Source organism: Staurois parvus, unplaced genomic scaffold (genome assembly GCF_062004578.1).
Source record: "Staurois parvus isolate SC_StPar_1 unplaced genomic scaffold, SC_StPar_1.0 ptg000104l, whole genome shotgun sequence".
Lineage (NCBI taxonomy): Eukaryota > Metazoa > Chordata > Amphibia > Anura > Ranidae > Staurois > Staurois parvus.
Window position 1 is genome coordinate 5784073 of NW_028317900.1, and position 27117 is coordinate 5811189.

Genomic DNA, 27117 nt, shown 5'->3' on the forward strand with positions numbered 1-27117 from the left:
CTGCTTCTGCCTAAAAATGATCTAACATTATACTTACAACTATTTTACTTCTGTAAGGACAATTTAATTGTCTCTCTCTATAACCCTCTGTCTAAAACCTAAAAACTTAATACACATAGATTATACATAAAAAAAAACTTTACATTGGCCAGGTCACACTTATAGACCTTCCTGAAGTGATCCAACAAACAAAGGTTATTTTTTTAATGTTTTTTAATGTTTCTCGCTTGCTTTACCTTTTTTTGTGCAATGGATTCTTGGTGCTTTCCAGATTCTAGAACCTATATTCACATTCTAATAAATAAGAGGAACTCCTTAATGAGTGAAGGGGTCAGTGTGTTACTATGGCTTCCACAGTTTTACCGGGATCTTTCATCCCGCAGGGAGTCCCGATCAACCAGCCAGCACTTTGGCTGATTGATCATAGAGCCGAACAGAGACCAGGTTGACTTTGTTTGTCTTCATGATATAGTAACCCAGAAGCAATGACCTAAGAGAAGAAGGGCTTTGGGGTCTTATTGACTCCAGATCTGTTCATAAAGAGATCTCTGTCACATGCCTGCATGTTTACATTCCTTGTGACAGCAATAAAAACAAAACAAAAATTAAAGTGACAGTGTAAAAATAAATAAATAAAAATTTAAAGTGCCCCCCCCCCCCCCCCCCTCTGTGCTCACATGAAAGGCTAATGCACGTGACGGTCACCTAAGCACACAAACAGTGATCATCCCACACATGTGAGGTATTACCAAGGGCTTAACTTATGAATATATATAGCTATGTTTATATAGCACCCCTCTAGATAGCCAGGGGGAGCTAGTTGCTAATTGTTAGTTAGGCTGAGCAGCAGTCTGGGAATTGTAAGCAGGGTCACATTTGGGCTTAGAGGCTCTGCAGATCAGTTCCTTGATACCCTCCAACCCTAAAATCTTGGAGAAGATTCTAGAAGCAGTGGGTGGGGTGAAGAGGGGTTGACCTGCATACTTAGGGGATCCTAACCAATCCCTAGGCAGGAGGTTTGGCATGGGCTCAGGACAGTCCTTAAAAAGGACTGAGCCTGCTCAGCAGCAGGAGAGTTCACATGGAAGATGTGAGAGAGGAAGAGATACGGGACCCTCAGAGGGTTCTCAGTGGAAAGGGGCCTACCTAAAGGCTGGGACCTGGACAGGTGGATCACTCAGCCTCACCAGTCCCTTATTTGAGAACTACCTGTGGATCCAAGAAAGGAGCCAGCCCAGCAGAAGGCCTGAAAGGCCTACCTAAGCCAGATCACTGGAAAGGGACTGAGTGAGTAATCCTACACCCCCTGGCCAGCTAAGGGGAAAAGAGCATTCTGGTAGGAAACCTGACTAGCTTTTTACCCTGGACTGTTTAACCTAAAGTGGCAGGCACTGGATCCCCTTGCCCAGGGATTCCAGCTGGACAAGAAGAGGATTATCTGGGGTGGTACACCAGAAGAGGCTGGAGAGCTCGCCAAGAAGAGTTTTGCTGTGTAAAGCCTTGTACATAGTTGCCAGGAAGTTGTCCTCAGTTTACTGTTCCTTGGGCATCCCATATACCATTAACCCAACCAAGTTCAGTTCCCCTAGTAAGAAAAAAAAACAAACAAGCTCAAGGACTGTCTACGGAATGAAAGTCTGTGCAAACTGTGTTGCCTGGCTGTGCAGGACTATAGGGGGACCCAAATCTTCAGTAATTCCTAAAGGGGTAGTGCTACATTTAATATTTTATTTATTATTACAGGTATATAGCACTGTCAATGTACACACACACACATATATACATATATATATATATATATATAGTACATTCACATCAGTCCCTTACCCTCAAGAGGTGTACAATCTAAGGTCCCTAACTTACATTCATGCATACACATACTAGGACCAATTTAGACAGGATCCAATTAACCTGCCAGCATGTCTTTGGAGTGTGGGAGGAAACTGGAGTACCTGGAGGAAACCTATGCAGGCACAGGGAGAACATGCAAACTCCAGGCAGGTGGTGCCATGGTTGGGATTTTAACCAACGACCCTAGTGCTGCCAGATGTGAGAGCTAACCATTTAGCCACTATGCTGCCCTAAATATATACACTTTGGTGCCCTTTTATGAAACAGAGATCAGTGGCGATCCTGAGGATCGTTGCTGATCTCAGATTATTAGTGGTTTAGGAAACAGAGATGATCAGCGGAGAACATATGCTCCGCTGATCATCTCTGCCAGTGTATGAAGGAGCCATGTCAGCCCTTCACTGGCGATCTGTGTTTTCCCTCCAGATTCTCCAGCCCAGAGGTGGAGAATCGGGGGAACCGCAAACAAAGCAGTGGTAAATTACCGCTGCTTAGTAAACGATGTTTGACTGATCTCTTACTGTAATCTCGCGAGATTACAGTAACATCAGCCGTTTTCTAGTGTTCAAAGCGTTTGTAGATTGCTTCTCTCCTCATTAGGAGAAGCGATCTACACCGCTTCATAAAAAGGCATTCAGAGAACTGATCCTCTGAGAATGCCAGAGAACTGAGCAGTGGTCATTTACCGATGCATGATAAAAGCACAAATTTATTCAACCACACAGTGCACAATCCTAATTAGGGATACCTTTATAGGCCTGTTTGTCACACTAATAATGTGAGTGTAATAGGTGTATATTAATAAAGTTTTGTTGTGTTTTAAAGAGAAGCGGTTCAATCGTTGCGCTTGTACCCATGTGACTGAGAGGCACGCAGCCAACGTGAGGCTTGTAACTTGAGAGAACGAGGCTTGAAACGCAGGATAGATCTAGGACGGGGTTTAGAATGCAGAGTAAAGATGAGAACGAGGCTTGGAGCGCAGAATCAGGAAGTAGTGGTGAGAGCTAAGAGACCCGGGAAAGTTGAGGAGGGAAGAGGCAGGCGAATGAACTCCACGTCTGTGCAGAGAGAAAAGTAAGAGCCGAGAAAACGCCGTTTGAGAAAATAGTGTTACGTTGTGAGAACAGCGAGAGTCAACCTGAGGCCCAGGACACACACCAATACATATGTATATACTGCACCAACGTGTGCCTCTGTTAGGAGTTCTAGGGGCTGACTATAGCAGTTTTGGTGCACAATTCAAAATCATTGTGGTCATTATTCAATTAGTGACACAATTCGACTGAAATCAGGCTGCTTCTCACGTATTAAAGTCTGCAACACATATACAGAGGGGATGCCCTACAACTGGAGCAGCTGCACATGACAACCAATCATCTTTCATTTGCAAAGCTTAAAGCAGTATTAGACCCAAAACCAAAAATGTAAAATATCACTGCTTATGAGGTGGCTACATGCGGTTTCTTTTTGAGGCTTTTTCACCAGGTGATCTGTCCAGTAACACACTTCCTCTACTAGAGTGTCGCCTACTCTGGAGGAAGGAGCACGGGGAACAGCAAACAGCAGCATTGTTGCTCTGGGAAGGGGAGGGTAGTGTTAAATGTACTAGCAGATTTAACTACAATAACAGGCTGAAGCCAAACTACAGCTCACATTTTATGAGCAGTTACAGCAACAGTTTTGTTTTTCTTTTCGGATAAAGGTTTTACATAAAAGCTGATCATTGTAAGCACACCTGTCAGTGGTAAATGGGTTGTCACATTCCTGTAGCTGATATATCGGGAAGAGAGCTTATCTTTTTGAAAAACAGACTTACTAGCCAGATCACCAGATGAATATAGAAGAATGAAAGCCTAAAAAAAAAAAAAAAGTATTCAGCCAACATATCTAAGAATTGGTAAGCTGCAATTTTTTGTCTTTTGTGTTTAATACTGCTGTAAGGCCCCTTTCACACAGTCGTCTGTTTTTTTCAACAGTTAAGTTTTTTCTAAGAAAAAACGGATTAGTTTACATCCGTTTTTCATCAGTTTACATCCGTTTTTCATCAGTTTACATCCGTTTTTTATTCATTTACATTTGTTTTTCGTCTGTTCACATCTGTTTTTTTACTGGAAGAAAAATAGGGTTTTCTTCCATAAAAAAAACAGATGTTAACAGATGCAGACATTAATGGATGTAAACACATGATCATCCGTTTACATCCGCTAGTCCATAGAAATACATGGGTATCCGTTTTTCATCAGTAAACAGCCAGATGAAACCGGACATATGGAACGCCCGTGTGAAATGAGCCTAACTATACAAGATGAAGGTAGTAGCTGATTGCTTACAATGCACAGCTGCTCCCGTGTTAAGGGATAAGTTTGCCTTTCATAACATGTTACATCCATATTCAGGTTGTTACATGTAACATGTTATGAATGTACTGATCCTCAGCTTTGACAGCTAGCGGGGATCTTCTCTCCCTGCTAGCTGTCAAAATAAAAAACCATGTCTACAAAGCTACAAGTCCTGTCAGCCTTAGTGGATGTTGGCTTGTAGTTCTCAGTGAACCATCACAACACTGTGAGCACTGTGGTAGTTCATTGATTCTTCCTGTCAGTATATCTGCTCACCTGTACATCCCATATGGACAAGCAGATATACTGACAGGTCTTCAGGAGACCTGCATGGCACCAACAATCTTCTGAGCGGTGGTGCAATGCTTAACAGGCTCCCAAAACAAAACCTGCAAAAACAATTTGCATTTATTATTTTTTGTCCAAAGGTAAACCTATCCTTTAACCGCTTTCCGACCGCCCTATAGCGGAAATACTGCTACAGGTGCGCAAAATCACGTATATATACAGGATTTCGCATTTCTGGGTAGGGGGCGAGTGCGCACACCCTACCTGCACCGCCATTCATGGCTGCCAATCACCAGCTTTGCCAATTGTGGCTGTCAATTTTTCGAGGATCTCCAATGGTGAGGAGAACTGTTTTGTGTACGAACAGTTCTCCCTGTCAGCTCGGGCAAACTGATTTGGATGGCTGTGCATACCACAGCCATCCAAAGCACACTGACACCCCTAATAAAACACTCCCAGCACACAGTTAACTATTTGATTGTCCTCATATTAACCCCTTGCTGCCCAGTACCATTAGTACAGTGACAGTGCTTTTTTTTTCAGCACTGATCACTGTATTGGTGTCACTGAGGATGTCAGTGACACCAGGTCAGTTCTCCCCAGTGTCAGAATGTCAGACGCAGTCCCGCTATAAGTTGTTGATCACCAGCATTACTAGTAAAAAAAAAAAAAAAAAACCCCAGTATATATACCGCCATTTGCAAATGCTATAGCTTTCACGGAAGCTAATTTACACGTATTGGGATTTTTTTTAGCAAAGACATGTAGTAGAATACATTTTGGCATAAATTTATGACAAAATTAGATTTTTTTACTGGACTTGTTTAATAGTAATAAGTCAAAAATATAGATTTTTCTGAAAATTGTTGGTCTTTTTTGTTTTTTTTTATAGCGCAAAAAATAAAAAATGCACAGGCGATCAAATACCACCGAAAGAAAGCTCAATTTGTGGGGAAAAAAAAGGACGCAACACCCCAGTCACATCAAGCCCAACTTTGAAATCATGCAACTTACAGTGAAGTCGCATGATTTCAAAGTTGGGGGATATGCCGATTTTAGGTGCAATTTGCAAGACATCTGACACAGACGTCTATGCCATTTGCACGAAAAGTAATGCATGTACTTCTTTAGAAATCGGTGCAACTCCGACGGTTGGAACTGCACCGATTTGACCGCTGTAATTGCGGACAATAGGGTGCGACATGGCATACAAGTTGCAAGTCACATGGCATGCAAATCCCATGCCAAGCCGCACGCAGTGAGACTGGGGTGTAAATTTCATTTGTGTGCAGCGTTGCATGACCGCGCAGTTGTCAGTTATAATAACACAGCACCGTAACGCAAAAATTGGCCTGGTCAGGAAGGGGGATAAATCCTCAAAAGGGCAAGTGGTTAATAAGTTCCCCTCACAAGTGTATTTGCGACTCCTGTGTGTAATCCTGAGCAGCGAACTGCAACAGATTTGCATGGTATGAGACAGGTAGCACTGATAAGAGATTTTCACTCTAAAGGGTAAATTCACTAAAAGATAAGTAGTGCATGGATTTTTGAGTTAAAAAAAACTCATGCGCTTTTTATTTTAAAAGTGGTCAGTTCACTAAAAAACATGCATTACTTACCAAATTTCATTAAATATTTATGTTTTGCTATATTTTTCACTTAAATTTTGCGTTATTTTTGGTGTTTTTTCACAGTTTCTAGGCTAACATTGCACCAGAATGCACACATCAATACAGTGAAACTATGAAAACATTGTAGTGTGCTTTCATTCACAAAATGATCTCCCTCTGATGAAATGTTACAATTTATTTTCATTCCTGTGGAAACCATGTTTACACTGATACATTGTATACTTTTCACTTTCTGGCCAGCGCAGAGTTCCTCTAATCGTTATTTTGAACATTCTTAAAATACCACCAGCAAACACCTGGTGATAAATAACGAATGTGTGTGTTTTTTAATTAATTGACTTTAATGTGGAGTTCCACTCACCCTGTCAAAAAATAAAAGTCATCAGCTACAAAAACTGTAGCTGCTGACTTTTAAAAAACAGCCACTTACCTGTCCCTGGGTCCCACGGTGTGTGTCCCACAGCCCGTTTCACTGGCTGCCCTGTGTTTTAGGCGCCGGCATCTTCAGTGTGGGCACCTGGCTGTGACAGCTTGCGGCTTCACAGCCGGGTGGCCACTGCGCATGCGCGAGTAGCGCTGAGCTTCATAAATATCCTGTAGTCTTTTGGGACCTGTCACGTGTCCCAAAAGACTACAGGGAGGACAAATTCTGGTCACCTAGGCGATCGGACCAGAAGTGGGAGTGGGTACCTGTCAAATTCGGGGACCCGCCCCCCAAAGGTGCCAATCCTTAATGGGGAGCTGGAGAGCAGTCTTTAAAGTGTAACTTCCCCTTTTGGGTGGAGCTCCGCTTTAATGATTTATGTCATGTTTTTTGCAGTATTTACCTCACTATTTTAACAAATGTGTGGTATTTACCTTACATTTGATATTTTACTTTGTATTGTCTTTTATTATCTCATTCATTAATTTGTGCAAATGAATCACGTGAATTGACCTCTAATACCTCAATCAGGCTGCTCATGTAAGTCCATGGGGGCACAGCAGCTCATCATAATTTGAAAGGTATGTGGGTGCAAGTGAGAGACCCTGAATGCAGACTGTCTACATTTTGGGGCTGCTCAACCACACACCTGTCAAATAAGGACAGCGGCTATGTCCATGCAGTCAATGCATCCCCATGGACTTGCATGGGCTGCCTGCATGCAGCACCTGGTGGCTCCAGCCACATAAACAAACAGACAGTTCATGGTGTAAGGTCCTCAGCACCTGACATACAGTTAAAGCAGAACTCTTAGGTCATGTTTTCAGTCTTTTCTTGCTGTACATACTTTTTTTTTTACACAGTTCTCCTCTTGTTCAGTAATAATTATGTCGCCTTTCGCTGTAGTGGGCAGACCTAGGCATCTCAGACTCCCTCTCTGACCCGCCTACCGACACTGCACTATTTTACTGATAGGCCAGGAAGCTCCAGGTCTGTCCAGCCCAACATGACCTCACACTGACAATGTTTAAATTGAAACATACCCACCCCCAGTCCCACCCCCATTCTTCCCTTTCACAGCTACAATTCCTATTGCATGATGAGAACTGTATTCACCTCTATAATACCTTATCTGGGTATCCAGCCATAGCCGCTTTTTAAAGTATTTGTGAATCCTCACCTTGTAAAACAACCCATTCAGTTTAAAATAGAAATAAAAGGCAAAATATTTGTGTATAGATACAAAATAAAATTACGTAAATGCCTTTTTCCTTTTTTTTTAATAAGTGATCACATATCCTCTGTTCTCAGCTACATACAAGAAGGAGAAACCGCACAGCGGCTAAATGGTTAGCACTTCTGCTTGGCAGTACTAGGGTCGTTGATTCGAATACCACCTGCCTGGAGTTTACATGTTCTCCCTTTTTTGCCTGTGTGGGTTTCCTCCCACACCCCAAATACATGCTGGTAGGTTAATTGGTTCCTGTCTAAATTGGCCCTAATATGTGTACAATGGATATAGCAGGTCTACACACCCTCACTAAAATGTCAGGTTTCTGTGATATAACAAAATGAGACAAAGATAAATAATTTCAGAACTTTTTCCACCTTTAATGTGACCTATAAACTGTACAACTCAATTGAACAACAAACTGAAATCTTTTAGGTGGAGGGAAGTAAAAAATAAACTAAAATCAAATGGTTGCATAAGTGTGCACACCCTAAAACTAATACTTTGTTAAAGCACCTTTTAATTTTATTACAGCACTCAGTCTTTTTGGGTATGAGTCTATCAGCATGGCACATCTTGGCTTGGCAATATTTGCCCACTTTTCCTTGCAAAAACACTCCAATTTGTCAGGTTGCGAGGGAGTCTCCTGTGCACAGCCCTCTTCTGATCATCCCACAGAATTTGGATCGGATTCAGGTCTGGGCTTTGGCTGGGCCATTCCAAAGCTTTAATTATCTTCTGGTGAAGCCATTCCTTTGTTCACTTGGATGTATGCTTTAGGTCGTTGGCATGCTGAAAGATGAAGTTTCTCTTCATGTTCAGCTTTCTAGCAGAAGCCTGAAGGTTTTGTGCCAATATTGACTAGTATTTGGAACTGTTCATAATTCCCTCTACCTTGACTAAGGCCCCATCTCCAGCTGAAGAAAAACAGCCCCAAAGCATGATACTGCCACCACAATGCTTCACTTTGGGTATGGTGTTTTTTTGGTGATGTGCAGTGTTGTTTTTTCTCCACACATATCTTTTGGGATTATGGCCAGAAGGTTCAAGCTTGGTTTCATCAGACCATAACACATTTTCCCACATGCTTTTGGGAGACTTCAGATGTGTTTTTGCAAAATTTAGCTGGGCTTGGATGTTTTTCTTTGTAAGAAAAGGGTTCCGTCTTGCCACTCTACCCCATAGCCCAGACCAGGGGTAGGCAACCTGTAGCTCTCCAGCTGTTGCAGGACTACAAGTTCCATCATGCCTCTGCAAGTCATAGCTGTAACTGTCAGTTTTGTAATGTTGCAATGCCTCGTGGGAAATGTAGTTCCACAACAGCTAGAGAGCCGCAGTTTGCCTACCCCTGGCCCAGACATATGAAGAATATGGGAGATTGTTAAATGTACCACACAGCCAGTACTTGCTAGATATTCCTGTAGCGCTTTTAATGTTGCTGTAGGCCTCTTGGCAGCCTCCCAGACCAGTTTTCTTCTCGTCTTTTCATCAACTTTGGAGGGACGTCCAGTTCTTGGTAATGTCACTGTTGCACCATATTTTCTCCACTTGATGAGGACTGTCTTCCCTGTGTTCCATGGTATATCTAATGCCTTGGAAATTCTTTTGTACCTTTCTCCTGACTGATACCTTTTAACAATGAGATCCCTCTGATGCTTTGGAAGCTCTCTGCGGACCATGGCTTTAGCTGTAGGAAAATGTCAGGAAAGACCTACTAGAACAGCTGAACTTTTTATGGGGTTAATCAGAGGAACTTTAAATCATGGCAGGTGTGTATTGACTCCTGTTTAACATGATTTTGAATGTGATTGCTTAATTCTGAGCACAGCTACTTCCCCAGTTATAAGAAGGTGTGCACACTTATGCAACCACATTATTTTAGTTTTTTATGTTTACTCCTCCCCTCCCCTAAAAGATTCCAGTTTGTTTTTCAATTGAGTTGTACATGTTATGGGTCACATTAAAGGCAGAAAAAGCTCTGAAATTATTTATCTTTGACTCTTTCTTTTACATCACAGAAACCTGAACTTTTACCCGGGGTGTGTAGACTTTTTATATCCTTGAGGGTTAGGGACAGGTGTGAATGTACAATATATATATATATATATATATATATATATATATATATATATATATATATATAGTGTGTAAAATTTTTAGCACTATCTAAGTATAAATAGCAACAGCAGTACACTGATCTTCCCAGTGAATAGCTGTGCGCGAGGCTGTACACACATGAACTTTAATAGCATCCCGATCTTAGTCCTTAGGGTTCAATATTGAGTTGGCCCGCCCTTTGCAGCTATAACAGCTTCAACTCCTCTGGGAAGGCTGTCCACAAGGTTTAGGAGTGTGTCTATGGAAATGTGTCAGAGCCTGGGCCCGAACCTGGGCCTTCTGCGTTGAGTGGCAATGTTTCTTCTTGCTGAGCCACCTGGAATGCTGGACAGCTCCCTTGACAATCATTTGGATGATCCTACCTTGACCTTGTTTATCATGAACCCCTTGCTCCTCCCATGAACTTCCTGATATAAGCCATGTCTCTGCATTTCCTGTTTGCCTGATTATTGTGCTCTCCAGCCAGTATCGTGCTCCTTATCATCTCTGCTGTTATCCGTTTGCTATCACTCGTTATTGACCCTTGGCTTGTTCTCGACTACGCTTCTGCCTGATCCCAACCTGCGACTGTTCCTTACCGACTTTGGCTTGTTTACTGACCACGCTTCCGTTTAAACCTTACCTGTTTATATGCTACTGGACCTCCGCTTGTTGCACCACCTGGTGGGGTGATCCTGAGGACCGTGACCTGGTGCTAACATGCAGCCAAATCCATCTCCACTGTTAGGAGCTCTGGTGAACACCAGTTGGTACTTAGACTCCGCACCTCGGGTGATACCACTCATCTGCCACGGTGACCTGCCTGTGTACCTATCCTGCTGGTTTCAGGTAAGCCTTTCCACTGCTATAGCAACTGGTCTTTGAGCCTGACCTCTGATCGTGACAGAATGTTTGACCATACTTCCAGAAAAGCATTTCTGGGGTCAGGCACTGATGTTGGATGAGAAGGCCTAGCTCTCAGTCTCAATTCGAATTCACCACAAAGGTGTTCTATCGGGTTGAGGTCAGGACTCTGTACAGACCAGTCAAGTTCCTCCACCCCAAACTCATTCATCCATGGACCTTGCTTTGTGCACTGGGGTGCAATCATGTTGGAACAGAAAGGGGCCATCCCCAAACTGTTCCCAAAAAGTTAGGAGCATGAAATTGTCCAAAATGTCTTGGTATTCTGACGCCTTAAGAGTTCCCTTCACTGGAACTAAGGGGCCAAGACCAACCTCTAAAAAACAACCCCACATCATAATCCCACCTCCACCACACTTTACAATTGGCACAATGCAGACAGGCAAGTACCGTTCTTCTGGCAATTGCCAAACCCAGACACATCCGTCGGATTGCCAGACAGAAAAGCGTGATTTATCACTCCGGAGAGCATGTCTCCATTGCTTTAGACTCCAGTGGCGGCATACTTTACGCCACTGCATCTGGCACTTTGCATTGCACTTAGTGATGTAAGGCTTCAATGCAGCTGTTCGGCCATGGAAACCCATTCCATGAAATTCTCTGCGCACTGTTGTGCTAATCTGAAGGCCACATGAAGTTTGGAGGTCTTCAGCTATTGACTCTGCAGACAGTTGGTGACTTCTGCGCACTTTACGCTTTAGCATGCGCTGACCCCATTCTGTCATTTTACGTGGCCTACCGCTTTGTGGCTGTGTTTCTGTTGTTCCCAGTTGCTTCCACTTTGCTAAGATACCACTAACAGTTTACCGTGGAATATTTAGCAGCAAGGAAATTTCACGAATGGATTTATTGCACAGGTAGCAACCTATCACGTTACCATGCTTGAATTCACTGAGCTCCTTCGAGCGACCCATTCTTTCACAAATGTTTGTAGAAACCGTCTACATGCCTAGGTGCTTGATTTTATACACCTTTGGCCATGGAGGTGATTGGAACACCTCAATCCAATGATTTGGAGGGGTGTCCCAATACTTTTGGCAATATAGTATATGAAATGTTGGATTTACATATTCTTTAATCAATGGTAGCGATAATGTCACAGAGCTTCTTCTTTTTTTTTTTAACATTGAAACAACTTTATTGTATATTAACCGGTAAAAAACATGGTACAGTGATATTACATGTTTTGTAGCAGGGAACACTTCCAGTAAACATTTGAGAAATTAGCATTGTAGGCTCAGACCCGAGAACATCGTCTATCAGAGATAAGGGTTGAAGAAGAGGGGCTCGCTCAGGGAACTGGGCCTGCAAGGCATGACGGAGCTGTAGGTATCTAAATAACATATGATTGGGGAGGTTGAACTCATTTAAGGCTTGAAACGGCTTGGGCCCGGAGGGTGCAACCACCTGGTGAAAGTATATGATTCCCCTAGAGGACCATACCTCAGGGTTAGGGATAGTGAGTAGTTCATGCAGCCAAGGGTTGAGCAAGAGGGGAACGTGAATGATAAGAGAGGGGGCATTTACACGATGAAGAGCTAGCTCTCAGATACGTTTGTGTTGGTGCGCTGGGTCGCGAGTCACATGGACACCGGGGTGCCCATTGTCCCATGAGACCACCTGTAGAGGCGAAAACAGTGTGTGATCGGGTTGCCTACACACTAGAGTCTGTTATCGTTTGGCCTCAGATTTAACTAAGTGGAAAAAATGAGACAGCTGCGCCCACCAGATAGTAAGAGTGAAAATCAAGGAGGGAGACCCCTGCCCCCCCATCGTGGTGGGGTTTTTGAGTGCGAGCCAGGAGAGCTTATGTCTACCTGATCCCCAAATAAATGAGTTAAGGATTCCTGTCGCACAGCTTTTTAAAGTATGTTTCTACTAAACAGTTCAGTTTTACTGTGAATACTTTTTGCAATAATAAGTTTTAGCTTTATTGTAAATAATAATGCATTGTGTACTGACTGCTTGTTTATATCACAGAGATGAAGTTAACTAAGGCACAGTATGATGAGATTTCCCATTTCATCAGCACATTGAAACCTACACGGCAATGTATGAAGAAGCTGATGGAGAGATTTCCCAGGTGAGTAAAGCTGTCTTTAATTTGTTCATTCTTCTTTTTAACTAAAGTGGTTGTAAAGTTTAGCTTTTTTCCCTCAAAACTAAAAAAAAGTTATACTTACCTGCTTTGTGCAATGATATTGCACTGAATAGCCTCAAATCTTCTTTTCTGGGTTCCCCCACTGCCACTGTAGGTTCTTTCTCTTCTGTGTGTGCCACTATAGAAAGCCGCTACCTATGTTAGCACACATGCTGGCACGCTTCCAGGCCGGGCTGTGTGCGTCCAATGACATACACAGCACGACTCTGCACTGCTCTCTGCTCACTGTTTTGACAGCTCAGGAGCCAATGTCTCCTGCTGCTCTCTGCCAAGCTTGTGAGAAGGAGGAGACAGGAGAGAAGACCTGCAGACAAACACAGCACTGGATCAATACAGGACTTGGGTAAGTATTTGGGAGGGGGTACTGAAAAAACCTTTTGGCTTTAGAGCCCCTTTAAAAGTTTGCTAACCATTCTATATCAGGATGCAAGGGTTTTTGGGTTTTGCCTGTGCATGACACTTATGTCAACACACAATGTTATGGCTTTTTGTAAAGTAAACCTGTCATCCAATTTAAAGCAGTACTCCAGGTTTCAGTGAACTTTAATGAATTTTTTTGAGCAAGCTGGTCCACACAAACTATTACCTTCACTAACTGTGCGCATTGTATAAGATCAGTGTAGGCTCAGCTACATACACTGTACAGCTCTGTGTTCCAGCAGCAGGATGGGAACTTCCTGCCCTCTCCCGAAACAGTCAGGTTGGGCTGAGCACTCCTTAGCCATTCAGAGGGTGCTTTGTATTCTATGAATCAATACAGAGCTTGCTCCTTTTAGCTGGAAGTTCACAGCGCTGTGTACTGTATGTAGCTGAGGCTACATACAATTTATACAGTGTACATAGCCACTACGTCTATTAGCAAAGTAAATAGTTTCGGCCAAACTAACTATTTAAACTTCACTAAAACATCAATATCAGTTTAATTTTTTAAAAGAAAGTTTCTGTCTATGAGCAGAGGCTAAAAATTGTCTGCATTTTTTTAGTCAGCCCTCCCCTGTACCCCCTCTAAACAAATTTCACTTTGTTACTAGTGGCATAAAGCGGAACTTTACCTATAGCGCGTGATAAAATATAATGTTCTTTTGCAAGGAACTTACATCCCACATTAATAATTATGCTGCCAAAATTAGTCTGAGCTGTTAATTGCCTCCAGCATTGCTCCTATTTTTTCTTGCAGGAGGCTGCCATTTTGTTGAAGCCCAGAGCCCCTGAACATCAGTAAATCATAAAGTGGAACTAAACCCATCAATTTAGTTTAAAAAAACAGTTACATTCATGGAATGTTGGGCTTACTAACTGTAACATTTGCTTTCGTTCTTAACTAAACTGTCAAACTATCAAATGGCTGGTGTCATAACTGGTCACTGGTGCAGCACCATGGCAGTTAATTCTGTTTTAAGGCTGTCAGCAGATCGACCTCTAGAAATTCGTCATTGCCTAAAAATGCATAAAGGTGGAGAGCAACTGAGCATGTGCAGAGCAAGGGGAAGACCGTGTATTAATGGATTTTAAACATTTTTAATGTTTTACATAGCTATACCTGCAAAAGGGGCCAGCCTGAAGTGATCTAGCAGGACTTAATTTTCTGACTAAAGTTTAACTTCCCTGAATTCATGGCTAATGCTAGTTACCAGTCACAGTTAAAATGTTTCTGAACTCAAAAATGTAAAATATTGAAGCTTCCTGGTCCCTGGTGTCATAGCTGCATTAGTTTTCTTTTCTTCAACCTTCTTTTGCTTTATGTTCACCCCATGATCGTGGAAAAAACACACTTCCTGTCCCTGGGTGGCCATGCCACTGCTTCACTGTATCAAGGGAAGGGGCCATCGTTGTCACCCTAGACTGTTCTGGTATGGACTATAAATATATCTGTATCTCTTTAAAAGAGAAGTACAGTGAAAGCTCTTTTGGCTGTACTTCTACTGTGGATCACAGGAGTACAGTTCGTTCTGCACTCCTGTGACCCGTTTTCAGCTGCCAGCGGACGTCACTCAACTAGTCCAGGCTGGGGAAAGATCCCGACGGGAACCACCCCAGAGTGCCTCAGGGGGGAGCACATACAGTAGTAGAAATCTGACATGTGATCTAATCACTTTATCCAAAACTGAAAGAAAGTTTTGCCTTTTAGTTTACTTTAACAGTTGCACTCAAAACATACTCCAATGCACTTAAAAAGAATGGTCTTGACTGTCTTGCCTCATCATTCTCTTGGTGTATTACTGTACACCTCTATTGCACTAAATATTGATGAACTCATTTTCTGAGCATTATTTATTTGGTGCAGATTGTGCAACTTTGCGATTGTTTTCAGTTCTCTTTAGAGTATACATCTTAACAGTTAGTTGTGCAAATCAGTAGCCAGAGCCTTTTTTCTATTAGAGACAAGACATGTGGAGTATACCAAACAGCCTGAGGTCCTTAACAATTGGCCATGGAGCTAGCAGACCAACAGTGGTTGTGTAGTCTCCATATTAGCGCACTTTGGGATTATTAACATTTAGCACATTAGTCACATCTTAGGCTCCTTTCACACTGATGTGGATGGTTTGACCACACTGCAGGTATTGCGCAGTGTATCCATGGGTTTGGTGCGGGATGGCTGTGCTTTCCCATAGAGTTCTGTTATGCACCATTGTATTTGCATGCAGGAGTTTAGTGCGCTTTCAGAAAGAGCACCAAGACTACAAGACATAATAGAACTCTATGGAAAAGTGCAGCTAACCTGCAAAAACCTGCAGGTGCACTGCTCTACACTCGCCATGCTGTCAAATTGCACTACATCAGTGTGAAAGGAGCATTTACTTTTCAAACCCTTCAACTTGAACAATTATTTGACACATTCCATAGATCAGTTTTCCATGTGCCAAGTATTTGGCACACTATCAGGAGTTTTTTGGGTCCATTTTTTTGTTACCATTTTTGGGTAAACGTACCTTTTATCATCACAGCAATTTTAACATCAGACATATCTCATTTTTGCAGAGATGTTTGTAGGCAGCCAAACATCCTTTGTAGTGCAAATTTAATAAAGATTCCGTAAGCACTAGTCATGCTTGCGTTTCTTATATTAGCCATGTTCACACGTGTATTTCTAAAGTGGTTTTCAAGGTTCTTTACCTTCATGCATTCTATGCATGAAGGTAAAAAACAGTCTGTGTGCTGCCCCCCCACGGCCCTCAATACTCACCTGAGCCCCTTCTCGATCCAATGCTGTGCATGGACGCTTCGGCTGTCCTGGGTCTCTCTCTAGGTATTGGCTGAGACTCAGCTACTACTGTCAATCATATCCAGTCCTATAGTGTTGGCTCTGAGGAAGAGGTTGTGTCCTTAAAACGCGTTAGACAGTTGGTCATCCAGGGTTCCATCGTATGGACTCAGATGTTGTTTGGATCATACATCTTGTTCACTTTGACATGCCAGTGTTTTTATGTCTATTGTAAGTATGATATTTACTTTGTTTCTTCAATAAATATTTTAAATGATAATGCACTAGGTCGGTGCACCCTTTTTCTTTTTCTGTTTCTCCATTTGCATCTAGTGTATTTGGACCACCCTGGTCTGTTGAGGGCAGCAAGCAGTGCATATTCCAGAAAATTCCAGAACATTCCTATTGGGTCTACTGATTCCTTTCCTAGCGCAGGAGAAAAGTGTTTGTTGTGTTGAATCACATCCAGGAGCCAGTGAGGAGAGGGTGGGGGGCATGGCTGAGCCACAGCTCTATGTGTCTTATGGATGCATAGAGCGGGGCTCAGGAGCGAGCATGCACCAGTGCCCCTATAGTAAGCGACTTGCTATTGAGGACACTGGTCAGGGGGGAGGAGCAGGCAGTGCCAGCGGGTGACCTGAGAAGTGAAGGATCGGGGCTGCTCTGTGCAAATCATTACACAGAGAAGGTAAGTATAACATGCTTGCTTTTTTTTTTTAACCACTTCCTGTCCGGACACTTACCCCCTTTCTGTCCAGGGCAATTTTCAGCTTTCAGCGCTATCACACTTTGAATGACAATTGCGCGGTCATGCAACACTGTACCCATATGCATTTTTTACCATTTTTTCTTTAGACAGATAAAGCTTTATTTTGGCGGTATTTATTCACCACTGGGATTTTTATTTTTTTGCTATGTAAATGAAAACGTCCAAAAATTTTGAAAAAAAGTAATTTTCTTCTAAAATTAGCAAATAAATAATCTTGGCCGAAATGTATTCTGTTGTCTTTTTAGTAAAAAAATAAGCCAAATTAGTTTATACCCAAACATTATAATTTTTTTTTTACATTTTTATATTTTTTTTATATTATTTTTTTTTTTTTTTTTTTTTTTTTTTACATACTGTCGCCCTAGCAGTACAGTGTCACCATGGTGACACTGGACTACTTGTGGGGGGTGATTAAGATTTTTTTTTTTTTTTTTTACAGTGATTGCTTTTACACCCATATAGGATGTAAAAGCAATCATTTCTCTTTCTCTCTGTCTGCATTCTTGCAGCCATTGAGAACTACTGAGTGAGCTGTGATTGGTTACAGCTTGTCACATGGTACAGGGCTGTTGTAAATAGCCTTGTACCATGTGACCTCTGTGATCATTCACAGATTTCACACGTAGTAAGCAATGATGTCCCAGGGAGCGCGCACAGCTAGAAATGGCGGGTGCCATTTATGAACGGCAACCCGCCCCTGGAGTGCCACCGTCCTGCCGTTTATAAACAGCTGGTGGATGGCAAGCGGTTAATAGAAACCTTTAACCACTTCCCATCTGGCCCATGTACATAAACGGACAGACAGGAGCAGTGCAGGAGCGGGTGGCCGTTTATAAACGGCCTCTGCATTCACTACCTGTGCGCACTCCCTGGGAACGCATGGCACCGCGATCTGGTGCCCGCTTTTTCTGGAGCTGTACAGGACCTTTGTGTGAGGTCCCGATGATGTGATCACTGATTGACCAGTCAGTGATCGCATGAATAGTAGTAAGCAAGATGTCACTTCCTGGCATCATTGCTTACTACTAGTGAAATCTATGAATGATCACAGAGGTCACATGGTACAAGGCTATTCACAACAGTCTTGTACCATGTGACAAGCTGTGACCAATCACAGCTCTCACAGTATTTCTCAATGGCTGCAAAAAGGAGAATGATTGCTTTTACAGCCTTTAAGGGTGTAAAAGCAATCAGTGTAAAAAAAAAAATAAATCTTCATAACCTTCACCTTCATCACTGTGGTGACACTGTACTGCTAGGGTGACAGTATGTAAAAAACAAACAAAACATAGATAATGTAATATAAAAAAAATAAAATAAAATTGGTAATTTTTTTTTTAATTTATAATTTTTGGTTATAAACTAATTTGGGTTATTTTTTTTTTTTTTTACTAAAAAGATAACTGAATACATTTTGGCCAAGATTTATGGAGAAAGATTATTTATTTGCAAAATTCTATAAGAAAAACACTTTTTTTTCAAAATGTTTGGACTTTTTCATTTAAATAGCAAAAAAATAAAAATCCCAGTGGTGAATAAATACTACCAAAATAAAGGTTTATATGAATAAAACAAAATGCTAAAATATTCATATGGGTACAGTGTTGCATGACCGCGCAATTGTCATTCAAAGTGTGATAAGTCTGAAAGCTGAAAATTGGCCTGGTCAGGAAGGGGATGAAAGTGTCTGGACTTGAAGCGGTTAATATCACTTTACGCATACTCCCCATAGACAATAGGAGTGCCTGTAAATACTCATTTTTTTGTGCCTTTAGAACTCCTCCTGTTGCTCAGCCCAGGCAACAAAACTGGAAGCTTTATGAACTAGCAAAATGCTTTGGGGAAAAAAAACCCTTCACTGTTCATATGCTCTGCTCAGGTGTGAATGCAGACTTTGCAGATTCTACCTAATAAATGGAAAAACTTTGTTTTTCATTGATAGAAGTGGTTAGCTGTTCTGCTGTATGGGCCGGGATCCGTAAACGCTGTACTATTTGTGTAGACATTGGTTGCAGCAATGTTTCTGTGACTGCTACTTAAGCAGAATAAAAGTCATATTCAGCTAAAGTGTTTCTGGCTTGGTACCAAAGGGGTTAATTGAAATGATTTGGATTGTTAGAGTTATTATGCAAATTGCCCCCCATGAATAGTGATTTTGTGGAGGTAACCTCTCTCCGGCAGTGCCCAGAAGCTATAAAAGCGATGGGTTATATTCTCAGTGATAATCTCCAAGTCGCAGAGTAAAAACTCTTCTCTGTTCTGCTGCCAGAAAAATGTTGGCAAAGGCTGTGCTTGTGTTTACTCATCCAGAGTATTTGAAGAGGAAGCTAATATCATGTAGCATTAGCTTGCACTTCAGGGTCCATTTAGCTAAGCTGGCAAACGGGCCAAGGCTATACCAGTAACTAAAAGGTACATGAGGGAGTCAGTGTGGTTTTTCTGGCATAACGAGCTGCTTGGTTGTAATTATCAAATTGGGAGCGATTCGCTCAGCTAACAGTTTCAGTGTTTTGTGCTGGAATGTGATATGGAGGGAGGAGAAAGATAACATCCTGTCTTACTATCTGTTAACAGTGTCTATACCTAAAGTGTGATCATGACTTAACTCTTTTGTGAACACTTAATACATTTTCATCAGAACACAGAGCGTGTGGTTTTATTTATTTATATTTTGCTTGGTGTGTGTGTTTGTGGGTTTTTTTTTTTGTCATGCTGGTTATTTAGGGAGTATAGTTCATAAAGGATGAACTAAAATGTATGGCTACCTTGTGTGACTGAGATCTGACTAGTTTAACTTGTTAGGACAAGGGTGGTCCAATCAGTGCAGGAATTAGGAAGCAGACATTTTAACTGGTTTTGAATTTTTTCTTGTAATTGTTTCTAGTCCTCCCTTAGAGAGAACTAACCATGACAGGGATTTTATAAGTAACTAAATGGTCTTTTGAAACAATGGTTTTACATAAATACGCTGATCGTTGTCAGAGTTAAATGTTTTGTCTCTCCCCTCTAACCGCTACATCTGCAGGTTAGCTTGTTCTGTTGAAAAACAACAGACTTACTGGCAGGATCACTAGGTTAAAATAAGGGAAAGAGAGCCTTAAAACGAAAACTAGTAAAGCCATCACATCTAAGAATTGGTAAGCTGCACTATAATAAATGCTTGCTTTTGGGTTTAATACCACTCTAAGGTAACCTGTGGTTTTGCCCCTACAGGGCAAGAGTAGCAGGCTTTCTTTTATCCCACAAGCAGGAACACATGCTTCTTTTAACCACTTCCTGTCTGGACACTTTTACCTCCTTCCTGTCCAGGGCAATTTTCAGCTTTTAGCGCTATCACACTTTGAATGACAATTGCGCGGTCATGCAACACTGTACCCATATGAATTTTTCACCATTTTTTTGAGACAGTTAAAACTTTATTTTGGTGGTATTTATTCACCGCTGGGATTTTTATTTTTTTTTGCTATGTAAATGAAAAAGTCCAAAAAATGTGAAAAAAAAGTGTATTTCTTATAAAATTTTGCAAAAAATATTTCATCATAAATCTTGGCCAAAATTTATTCCGTTCTCTTTTTAGTAAAAAAAAAATAAGCCAAATTAGTTTATAACCAAAAATTATAATTTTTAAACATTTATTTTACATTTTTACTTTTTTTTTTTTATATTATTATTTGTTTTTTTGTTTTTTTTTTACATACTGTCACCCTAGCAGTACGGCGTCACCATGGTGACACTGTACTACTTGGGGGTGAAGAAGATTTTTTTTTTTTTTACACTGATTGCTTTTACGCCCATATAGGATGTAAAAGCAATCATTTCTCTTTCTCTCTGTCTGCATTTTTGCAGCCATTGAGAAATACTGTGTGAGCTGTGATTGGTCACAGCTTGTCACAAGGTATAAGGCTGTTGTGAATAGGCTTGTACCATGTGACCTCTGTCTTCATTCACAGATTTCACACGTAGTAAGCAATGATGTCACAAGTGACATCTTGCTTACTACTTTGCATGTGATCACTGATTGGGACCTCGTACAGAGGTCCCGTTCGACGATCGGTGTTTCACTGTGTCCGGAGGACACAGCGGGCACCGGATTGTGGTGCTGGTCGCTCCCAGGGAGCGCTCACAAGCAGGGTGCGGGGAGGCCATTTATAAACGGTCACCCGACCCTGCACTGCCACCGTCTAGCCGTTTATATACAACGGCCGAACGGGAGGTGGTTAATTTGCTCCTCCCACCTCTTATAACTGCTGAGAGCGAGAAAAGGAAGCCATATGTAATGGCCAAGTTGCTGAAATCGAAGCTTGGATAGGGATATATGGACTCTTCTCTCATCCCCATGTGATACTACTGGATCAATTACAAGACACGAAAGAGGGGAGTAAATCAGTTGCTTCTCTTTATCTGGAAATAATAAATATTTTCATTGCTGCCATATAGTAAATGGAGTGGTCGGCACGTAAGAGCAGTTAGTGTTTTCTAGGACCCATGGATTTCTCAAAGTATTTACATTCAAGGCATGCTGTGAATGATAATGTCACAGTTGTTTGTGTTCTCAACCAAACTGTCAAGCCAAAAAATAGCTGGTGTCATAACTGATCCCATGTGCACCACCTTGGAATTGCAGATTGCTAAGATGGCAGCTTCCATAGTTGTAAAGGATAGAAGGGTTTATTTGTGCTTTAATGCAAACCTGTCATTTTGCCTTGCATAGACAAAGTACAGACTAGCACTAAATTATTACAATTGTACAAGGTTTTTTTTTTTTTACTAAGTTGAAGTGACCTCACAAGCAATTTCACAGCACTCCCTTTTAGTAGGGAGGTTCGGGCAGAGCAGAAGCAGCTCTCTCTCTTTTAATTTGGTTTTAATAAAGGGATGATTGTATTGATTACTACACTAACAGAGTCTATTTTATTTTCTTGGAGTGGTTTTTGCTGGAGGGGAAGCTGACCTGTAAAGGTTTGAGGGCCACCTACTGATAAATCTGGTGAATACCTGGGAGAAAGTACCAGCCCTGCTGAAAGGGCAAGATGCGTATTGACCATAACTTTGTGTAGGTCACATATATAAGGAAGGGGTTTCAGCGGATTGTCGTGGTATGCACCATTGGTAAAGGACACAGGAATTTCTCACTGATTCAGATGGAATGAAACTTTGGCAGAATATTACTAATTTTATTATTGATATGTATCACTTTTAAAGTGCTTGTAAACCCTCACATATACCCAGTGAAGTGACTGACCTCAGGCTATACACAGAGATTAAACAAATCCTCCTACATAAGTTGTGCCTGTTTATCTGCAGTTGTTTTCTCTACATCCATTCAAAATGCAGAATTTATAAAGCTTGTTGGAGAGTTTGGAAAAAGGGGGCAGAGAGCTGAAATTACACACTGCAAAACTCATTGAAGAGAGTTCTGAGAGCCATTTGGAGGGAAGTGACACATCCCCTCCACAGAACACACAGGAACAATGCTGAGGCTGTGAATCTGCAGGAGGCTCCTCCCCTGTCAACATTTTTCTCTTGGTGTCAGGAAAACTTATCAGAAGTGACTTATGCTGATAGCAGAGTAACGAAGCAGCAGACAGAAATGGCACTTAGCGGACTGTGGTGGCATGCACTGTTGGTAAAGGACACAGGAATTTGTCACCGATTCAGATGGAATAAAACTTTCGTAGAATATTACTAATCGTTATTATTGTTATGTATCAGTTTAAAGTGTTTGTAAACCCTCACAGTATATTGCGAAAAGTATTGGAATGCCTGTCTTTACGCGCACATGAACTTTAATGGCATCCCAGTCCTAGTCCGTACGGTTCAATATTGAGTTGGCCCGCCCTTTGCAGATATAACAGCTTCAACTCTTCTGGGAAGGCTGTCCACAAGGTTTAGGAGGGTGTCTATGGGAAGGTTTGACCATTCTTCCAGAAGCGCATTTGTGAGGTCAGACACTGATGTTGGATGAGAAGGCCTGGCTCGCCATCTCCGCTATCAGGTTGAGGTGAGGACTCTGTGCAGGCCAGTTAAGTTCCTCTACCCCAAACTTACTCATCCATGTCTTTATGGGCCTTGGTTTGTGCACTGATGTGCAGTCATGTTGGAACAGGAAGGAGTCCATTCCCAAACTGTTCCCAAAAAGTTGGCAGCATTAAATTGTCCAAAATGTCTTTTTATGCTGATGCCTTAAGAGATCCCTTCATTGGAACTAAGGAGCCAAACCCAACCCCTGTAAAACAACCCCACGCCATAATCCCCCTCCACCAAACTTTACACTTGGCACAATGCAGTCAGACAAGTACCATTCTCCTGGTAACCACCAAACCCAGACACGTCCATCGGATTGCCAGAAAGAGGAGCATAATTTGTCACTCCAAAGAACACATCTCCACAGCTCTAGAGTCCAGTGGTGGCGTGCTTTACACCACTGCATCCGACGCTTTGCATTGCACTTAGTGATGTAAGGCTTGGATGCAGCTGCTCGGCCATGGAAACCCATTCCATGAAGCTCTCTACACACTGTTGTGCTAATCTGAAGGCCACATGAAATTTGGAAGTCTTTAGCTATTGACTGCAGACAGTTGCTGACTTTTGTGCACTGTGTGCTTCAGCATGTGCTGACCCGGCGCTGTCATTTTACGTTGTTGTTCCCAGTTGCTTCCACTTTGTTATAATACCAAAGTTGGGAGCATGAAATTGTTCAAAATGTCTTGATATGCTGACGCCTTAAGAGTTCCCTTCACTGGAACTAAGGGGCCAAGCCCAACCTCTAAAAAACAACCCCACACCATAATCACACCTCCACCAAACTTTAAAATTGGCATAGTGCAGTCAGGCATGTACCGTTCTACTGGCAATTGCCAAACCCAGACACATCCATCAGATTGCCAGACAGAGAAGCGTGATTTATCACTCCAGAGAGCATGTCTCCATTGCTGTAGAGTCCAGTGGCGGCATACTTTACGCCACTGCATCTGGCACTTTGCATTGCACTTAGTGATGTAAGGCTTCAATGCAGTTGTTTGGCCATGGAAACCCATTCCATGAAATTCTCTGCGCACTGTTGTGCTAATCTGAAAGCCACATGAAGTTTGGAGGTCTTCAGCTATTGACTCTGCAGACAGTTGGCGACTTCTGCGCACTGTGCGCTTTAGCATGCACTGACCTGACTCTGTCATTTTACGTGGCCTACCGCTTTGTGGCTGTGTTTCTGTTGTTCCCAGTTGCTTCCACTTTGCTAAGATACCACTAACAGTTGACCGTGAAATATTTAGTAGCAAGGAAATTTCAACTTATTGCTCAGGTGGCAACCTATCACAGTACCACGCTTGAATTCACTGAGCTCGTGAGAGCGACCCGTTCTTTCAAAAATATTTGTAGAAGCAGTCTGCATGCCTAGGTGCTTGATTGTATGCACCTGTGGCCATGGAGGTGATTGGAACACCTGAATCCAATGATTTGGAGGCGTGTCCCAATACTTTTGGAATATAGTGTATACCCAGTGAAGTAACTGGCCTCAGGTGAGGAGAGGTCTGAGAGCCAATTGGAGGGAAGAGAGACACCCCCTCCACAGAACACACAGGAGCAGTACTGAGGCTGTCAATCTGCAGGAGGTACGTCCCCGTCACCATTTTTCTCTTGGTACCAGGAAAGCAGGTCAGCAGTGATACATCTCCTAGATTGTAAGCTCCAAAGAGCCCTCGAACCCCTCGTGTATTGTATTGTTACTGTATTGTCTCATGTACTGTCCCCCACTATAATGTACAGCGCGGAGCAAACTTTTTGGAGCTATATAAATACTGTATAATAATAATAATAATGCATGCTGATAGCAGAGGAACGAAGCCACAGACAGAAATGACAACTGGAGTGCTGCCAGAGGTCCTCAGGGGTGCCGTGGGGAGAATGGCTCTCACTTGAGCCCGCTTCCGATCCCCAGGCGCACTGTGCATCTGCACTCGGAGCCATCACACCGCTCAGCAAAGTGAAAGCATAGGGTAGGGGAGTGTCTTCTGTGCTCTCTGTTTCCCCCTAGAGTGCAGTACCCCGCTGTGTGATGGAAGCTAAGGTTCTGTAACTTTTCATAATGCTGTATACATGTGTGTATGTGTGTGTGTACATGTACGTGTGTGTGTACGTACGTGTGTATGTCTGTGTGTGTGTTTGTTTTTAGATGTATGTATATGTATTTTACTTTTAATCTAGACCCCCTATTCCTGTCCTTTCAGAATTGCTTTTTTAGGACTTGTTTGTAATAGCAGCAAGAACAGCTGCTCCTCTGAAAAGCAATCCATGCTCAGATCGCTTTTCAGAGGCAATTGACAGGTGTTAGAGGCAAAATGTTGCCTCCTCACCACCTAGTTTAACCCCGTAAAAAGCAGCATCAATCACCACACCACAATTGCGTGCAATGCGCACACAGTTCCGGGGTGGTTGTAGTTCAACCCCATTTACCTGGAGGTATACTTCCAGCTGCAGCAACAGCATGTGTATACCCCAGCTGCTGTTTCTGCAGCTAAAGAGGGAGCAGTTGGAGGTGGTAAAAGCAGCTCAATTGCTTGGCTTTACCGCCCTCCAACCTCACAGGTGAACAGGCCCTTGGTTCACATCTGTGTGGCTGTGTGTAGGGCAGCCCATTCATTTCAATGGGCTGCCTTACCCGCAGAAATGCAGGGAAAGTCATCCCTGACCTTAGTTTTAAAATTGCACCACACCAAAAACAGAGCATTTGTCTGCATGTCAGGAATGAGCGTGATTTTGCGTGCATTCTGCGACACACAGTAACGTGAACCAAGCCTTGGACAGGGGTGCCTCGTGACTGAAAATACTTTTCAAGGGCGCCCCGACTGGAAATAGATTGAGAAACACTGCTGTAGAGGGATATGCTTTGTTCATATTTCATATCAGATTTACAACCACTTTGTTTTGCACTTCATTGGGTGATATTTGGACATAAAATTATAACATGGACACTGTTTTTTGCATATGATTTATATTAAAGGCATTGATATTACACGCTGAAGATTGTTGCTATATTGATTGTTTTTGCACTCTTTATTGATTTCCAGTTGTGCGGCACTTTTGTATATACCTGCATATATATTTAGATGGATGTGGAAACACATGACAACTTAGTTACTGGCAGCATATACATTTTATTTATTTATTTTTTACACACTGGGGGAGATTTACTAAAATTGGAGAACATAAAATCTGGCACAGCTCTGCATAGAAATCAATCAGCTTCCACGTCTTATTCTCAAAGCTTAAAGTGTTACTAAACCCACTACAGTAAAATCAGTCTTATATGCAGTAAAGCATGCTTGTTATAGTCATTGTGGAACCTAAGGGATTAATCCTCTGCATTGTGTAAAAAGGCTGTTTGATCCTCCCCTTCTTCCAGTGCCCCTCTCTTATCTCCTGATAAGACATATTGTGTGGAGTCACTCTGCACATGCTCAGTTTGGTGTGTATTCCTAGAAAGGTTTTTTTTTTTTTGGGGGGGGGGAGTGCATGTGATCAGCACAGGGCCAATCGGCACTGTCCAGACAGAGGTCAGGGGTCCTGCATCCTCCTAGACCAAAGTGAAAACTCCTCCTACAAGCATTAACCAGTGCTCTGATGAACACGGATAGAAGTCACAAGACTGCTCCAACTGCTGATGAGAAAAGGTATTTATCAGTTTTTATTTACTAAAATATTTGCACTTTCACGTTCTGTGTACTGTGGGAGACTGGATATAGAGAATGCACGGTCCTGGGTTTAGTAACACTTTAAAGTGATATTAAACGCAATGTAAAAAAAAAGCAAAAACATACTTGCCTCCCCTGTGCAGTGGTTTTGCACAGAGCATCCACGCTCCTCTTCCAGGCCCATCTCTCCTGCTGAGTGCTCTCAGAGCAAGCACCTTGCTATGGGGGCACCCAAGCACGCTCACTCCCGAGCCATTGCTCTGCCTGTCCATTCACATACAAACCTGCAGCTCGGCCCGCCCCCCTCCCTCCTCTCCTTATTGGCTCACTGGCTGTGATTAACACCAGCATGAGCCAATGGCTCTTGCTGCTTTTTTCAGTTAATGAGGAAGAAAAGTCACCGGAGAGCCACTGCTCTTGTGCACATCGCTGGATAGAGATGGGTAAGTATTAGTGGGGGCTGCTACACAGAGAAGGTTTTTTTTATCTTCATGCATAGAATGCATGG

At 42.3% G+C, this 27117-nt stretch overlaps 1 protein-coding gene across 3 annotated transcripts in view; it reads left to right on the top strand.

Annotated features, from left to right (window-relative positions):
- The first annotated feature begins 2788 nt into the window (after positions 1–2788).
- CDIN1 (CDAN1 interacting nuclease 1) overlaps positions 2789–27117 on the top strand; it is a 535942-nt gene continuing 511613 nt past the window's right edge. For all 3 annotated transcript variants that reach the window (XM_089671290.1, XM_089671292.1, XM_089671291.1), the window contains exons 1-2: positions 2789–2925; positions 12766–12868. In XM_089671290.1, the coding sequence (XP_089527416.1) occupies positions 12768–12868 (101 nt within the window). In that variant the 5' untranslated portion in view covers positions 2789–2925; positions 12766–12767. The remainder of the gene's footprint in view (positions 2926–12765; positions 12869–27117) is intronic.